Source organism: Poecilia latipinna, unplaced genomic scaffold, assembly GCF_001443285.1.
Source record: "Poecilia latipinna isolate Pla-1442-1.1 unplaced genomic scaffold, P_latipinna-1.0 Scaffold4598, whole genome shotgun sequence".
In the NCBI taxonomy this organism is placed as follows: Eukaryota; Metazoa; Chordata; class Actinopteri; order Cyprinodontiformes; family Poeciliidae; genus Poecilia; species Poecilia latipinna.
In genome coordinates, this window is record NW_015117214.1 from 15,947 (window position 1) to 21,299 (window position 5,353).

The window sequence follows — 5,353 nt, forward strand, 5'->3', positions numbered from 1 at the left end:
CTCTTCTTTGTTCTGTCACAATTATCGATTTATTTCATTTTGATTATCATGCTCCAAACTTTGCGAGGACTGACCACCCCGCTCACCCGCTTCATACAAACAGAGCCAGCAGCGTCACCGTCCCATTCATAGCTGTGACGTCACTCCCACATCGACACGCCCATTGACACCTGGTGGCCCACCACCAGGTGTCAAAGCCGCTGCTCTTGTCATATCAATAATTACTTATTTCATTCATATGGCTCTTATAGAGCCTCAGTGAAAACGTGTTTATTATTATTAATGCTTTGGTGCAAAAAACTGATTGAAAATCGATTTATTTACTGCATGTTTATGTCTGTTAAGGTTAATGGCACTGAAAGCAGCACTTTAAACCATTCAGACGAACATAGAGACACAATCAAAACTGTCAGATGATTTATTACTCACGACACAATAATGTATTAAATTACCCGCGGCTTAAAGTATTAAATTATGCCTCATAAACTGATCAGTAGATTATTCCGAGGGAACGCAAAAGAAAAAAAATCCCATGTCCCCTGGAGGGCTCCGTAAATATGAACACCTTGTTGATTTTTTTTTTCTTTAATAAAGTTACGAACGTCTTGATAAGGAGCCAGAGGAGGACCTGCTGGTCTCAGCATCCTGGCTGCGTTCAGTTTGTCACCTACCGCGAGATTGACATATAAAACACGAACAGTTCAGAAACAATATGAAATGGGAAAAAAGCTATTTATTAACTGATTAAGTCTTTTTAGATTGTTCTTGAAAAACTAATCAGTCACAGCTGCACAGTGAACCCACTGATTTTTTACAGCAGACAGCCGCTCCCCTCTCTTGCTGGTACCCCTGACCAACTTTCACTCCTGCAGGCAGGTGTCGAGTAGTTGCTGAATAGGTAACTAATAAAAGCAATAAGAGGCACTAAGTTTTTGCCTTCTCTTTTAGATTTGCTATGTAAAAATTTCAAAACCAAAGTAACTCACTGGATCAAATGGCTGAGTCACTTCCTCAGTATGCAGTCAAGTTCTTCAGTGTCTAATGCTGATGACATTATTTGACTCAGGTGTGTTGAAGTAGAGGGATATCTAAAAGGCACCCTTGACTGGAGTTGAATACCTTGTTCTGCCCTTTGTATTGTTTTTTTGGGGTTTTTTTTTTAACATTTTTTATTACATTTTTATATTTTTTATGACATAAAATTCCAGTAAATTACAAAGGAGTTGTAAGATGACAAAACATGAAAATTCAAGGGGTATTGCCTTTGCAAATCATTAAATAATATAAAATAATTTTCACACCCAACAACAAAATAACATGTTTGTTTGAATCAGTAATTATTTTGTCTAAAAGATAACAGAATATTCTTAGGAATATTAATAAATTATATTAAATGGTATTAAAAAAAACAGTGCATCATTGCAATCTAAACATCACACAAAGTAAGCATTTCTTATGGACTATTGTGTTTTGAGGAATGGGTATAATTACCTTCTGTTCAGAGACTTGAGCTTTTACATGGTCGAAGCCCTGGGAGACTCTGGGTGCTGTTGCAGGCTGGCCAGGCAGTGAGGACTCCCAACAGAATGCCTGATGGCTGGGAGAAATGGTGCCACTGGTTGCTGCTGGCACAGGTAAGGTGGAGTGTAGACCAAGCTTCAGTCTGTTGTTCAAGGGCTGAGAGATGGAAATTGGCCAGTGGGATATTTCATGATAGGACAGGGGAGAGGCAGGTGACTGGGACACTTTAGTAGACACTGATGGTATGTTAATGCCAACTCTCATATCTATGGCACCGCTCTGGCCTGGTGCTGTACTGTCCTCTTGTCTTGCTGACAGAATGTCACTGCTATTGGCTATAATATCATGTGACCTCATCAGTGGTCTCTGGAGAGGAGCCAGTTTGCTGAAGTTAACCATTTGGTCATCTACAAAGTCTATTTCTGACATGTCCATTGGGAATCTGTTCATGTTTTCAGTTTCAATACCAGTACAAAGTCTTTTAGGCTCACGGGACTTTCTCTTGAATTTCTTGTTCGTACCTGGGACAGAGATCACAACTGACTCTTTGTTGTCTGTGTTGTTCAAATAATTATTCAGTAAAAGAGATTTTTTCATTTTGCAACAATTTGTATAACAAGTTAAAGCAAAGTTAATTTCAGACACAATTCCATTAAAACAATAAACTTGCAAATTTAAATTAAAATAAAAGACATTTAATTTCTAGACAAGTTTCACCATAGAAGGGTTGGCATTCAGTACATTTTTCTCATTAAAGCATGTGCTTCTTTATTTTAGGAAATATGGATGGTAAAGTTGGTGTATACTTAATTTAAGTAGTCGACAGCACATAGCAAACTACAACCAGAAGATTCAAACGTTGTCTCACACATTCTGTTTAGCAACATAACAGGATGTGCTCTGTCATGGCTGTTACCAGCAGGTTTTATATGGCTCCTCTCTGTCTGCATAACAGCATCCTGAAAAATCAACACTAATACACCAAGCTGTGTAACATATGCTATTCCACGCAACTTTGACTGGAAAATGCAGAGGTTTTCCTGTGCTTCAAAGATTTCTTTCACTGTGAGCAGCCCAGGCCTAACCCTCAGACTGGGGTTCAAGTAAAGCTGTCTAAGTGTGGCTCCAGTCTGTCTGCATAGCAACACTGTGAATAACCCACACTAACGCGCGCACACACACACACACACACACACACAGAATGAAGATATGCAGTACTGCAACTGTTGGACAAAACATACCAGAACAGCTGAAACGGCTTCTGCCACGGATTTTACAACACAATCATATAAGCCAACATCTGTTAGTAGTATATTTATAGACAGTCCAGAAACATTACTTCTCATTAAAAAGAAAATGTTTTTAAGCAGCCAAACGAAACTGGGTTTTAACCTGCGAATTCTAGAAATGAAAGCGTTTTCTAAAAGGGAACAATCGCTGTTATGTCTCACGCACACGATTATAGGAGGGAAATATAAAAATCTACGAGATTTCTTTGAAGACGTATCAGCAGTTCCAAGCGATGTCTTACTGAAGTTCTGTTCCCCTTGCTACAAATAAGTTCACCACAAGCCACGCACTCTGATGAAAAGATCGGACCTAAATTAGGTTTCCACACTGACTTGATTAAGCGATGTCCTTAAAGCATCAGTCCATCCGGAACTTGATTCGTTGTGGATCCAGGAATTGAAAGCGCATAGTGTCCACCAAATCAGCCCTGGAGGAGAACTCCCACCGCTAATGTTGGAAAGATACCTACTCTCTGACTCCTCCCACTCCAGCTCCTCTGGCGTCTGACTGGCTGGATTCTCTCCCAGACACGGGAAAACACATCGAGGGTTGAACGGAAGAGAAAATAACCTACAGAAGTTTAAATAATGAAAACGGGCCAGAGGTCTTGGAACAGGAGTGGACATCCTGATCGTCTGCTTTTTTTTAAATTAGTATTTGGGTCATTGACGTGTCAGAATTTCCACCAGGCTAAATAAAAAATGTAAAAATATGTATGTATATCCATTGCAAACTCTGAAAACAAATGTGTCAAAAACAACACATGATGTGTTAAATTTTAGCACATGTTGTATGTGTCATTTTGACACACACGTGTAAAATGTGTTTTTATAGATTAGGTCAAATAAAAATGGACATTTTCATATGAGAATATAAAGATGCATACTTTTATTAAAATTAAATTCATGTTACAACAATAAATTTTGCGACAGATGCAATAGTTCATCTATACAAGTCAAATTCAAATCACCAATTAATTTACCACTCAGCATGTCTTTTTCTTCAAAGTCAAGCTCGTCAACCAAAGTACAAGATATTGTATCTTGATGCCCCATACCTCTATGAAAGCAGTCCCTCTTGGACAATTGATCATTTTACTTGCCAGCTTCAAGTTGTCCAGTCAGTTCCAGTATGTGTGATTTTCTTTGTATGGAGAACAGCTGATCGTAAATATGGAACGTAAAGACAGGGATAGTTGTGGTGGATAGGACACACCAAGTAGAATCTGAAAAGCTTGTCCATAGTATTCATGACACCAGATGTAGAGGATGGTGACTTCATTGTTCTTGGTATCGATGTCATACTGTGTCAGTGAACTCAGGTCACAGATGTAGATCACGTGGGGATGACGACTTCTTGATGAAGCAGAGAAATGCTTATCTTGTACCAGGGTTAGAGACAAAAGACCAGAAAAATAGCAAAACAAATTAGTTAGTGAAATGATCAGCCACTCTGTAAAATTTCTGATAAAAATACAATTTGTCAAAGATAAATACCTACCACCACAAAATCCAGAAGGTATGTTACTGTAGTGTTAATGCTAAGATGATCTGCACCAACAGGAGGCAGCAGATCTGTCAACAACACAAGTGTGTTACAAGTCTCAAAAAATGGCAAAACTCTAAAAATCTGTACTTCATGGTGTGGATAATTGTAAACACAAATCATTCACCGTTTTATATAATAATCATTTTACATTCCTGTTAATGGCTGACATTATATTAAACACTTTCCATTACAAAAAACTTTCCTCTATGGTAGGTAAACATTTTATTGTTTTTTCAACAAAAGTATCTTTGTAAATTTTTCTCCTGTTTTAATATTAGGACCTGAATTTAGTTTTATATTTTTAAGATTTTATTTACAAAATTCACAAATCCTTGGTTGCACATAAATACCTTCGTCCATGTCTTTGAGTTTTGGTATGATGTCTGCTTCCCTTGTACGAAGAAATAAGTCTGCCTGTTCACCTGTTAGCCTCCCAAACTGAATCGAGCTATAATTATAGGAAAGCAAAACATTTTGTTAGAAAACTATAAGTAGATCATTGTTGGATCGGTCATAATGCTGTAGTGGGAAAAGAAGCAAACCTACTAGATTTGGCATGTCCATAAACCATTAATATTCATTTAGCCTGTCTTATGAGGATAGCTGGGAAAAAAGAACAGTATTTAATCTTAGTAATTCAGTCATAACATGACATAAGATCACACTTTACTGCCTCAGCTTAAAGATTTGTCAAGAAAAAAGCTGCAAAGTATCAAAAATAAGCTTGAAGTCAGCAAATGACATTTTTACAAACAGGACTATGTTTGTAGATTTGATTTCCCATTACATGTGCATTTCAGAGTTTAAACAGTTACTCGGAGGATTAAGCAAAAGGGGATAAAATAAGAATAACATAAAGCAGAGGTTCCCAAACTGTGGGGCGCACCCCCTAGGGGGGTGTGGGGGGGGGCACCGTGCCATTGGGGGGTGGGGGTGCGGGAAGCCTTCTGGATGAAAAAAACAAAACATGAACACTGTATGCTCTGGGTTTTTA

General features: G+C 38.1%; 1 protein-coding gene and 1 long non-coding RNA gene across 5 annotated transcripts in view; both read right to left on the bottom strand.

The window, feature by feature from the left end:
• Positions 1-3,449, bottom strand: part of atoh8 (atonal bHLH transcription factor 8) — a 14,701-nt gene extending 11,252 nt beyond the window's left edge. Inside the window, exons 1-2 of one of the 3 annotated variants that reach the window (XM_015026185.1) lie at positions 3,144-3,449; positions 1,492-1,677 (exon numbers count right to left, since the gene is read on the bottom strand). In XM_015026185.1, coding sequence (XP_014881671.1) covers positions 1,492-1,677; positions 3,144-3,437 — 480 coding nt within the window. In that variant the 5' untranslated portion in view covers positions 3,438-3,449. Of the gene's footprint in view, positions 1-1,491 lie in introns of all 3 variants that reach the window. The other 2 variants (XM_015026184.1, XM_015026183.1) reach the window with 2 other exon arrangements.
• Positions 3,450-3,668: 219 nt separating this feature from the next.
• On the bottom strand, positions 3,669-5,242 carry LOC106942838 (uncharacterized). 2 transcript variants are annotated; one of them, XR_001423736.1, is made up of 4 exons: positions 4,902-5,242; positions 4,710-4,807; positions 4,312-4,385; positions 3,669-4,191 (listed from the first exon to the last, which is right to left on the bottom strand). It is a non-coding gene; the product is annotated as an uncharacterized LOC106942838 (long non-coding RNA). The 2 variants fall into 2 exon arrangements; XR_001423735.1 differs by having other exon boundaries at positions 3,669-4,385.
• Positions 5,243-5,353: the final 111 nt, after the last annotated feature.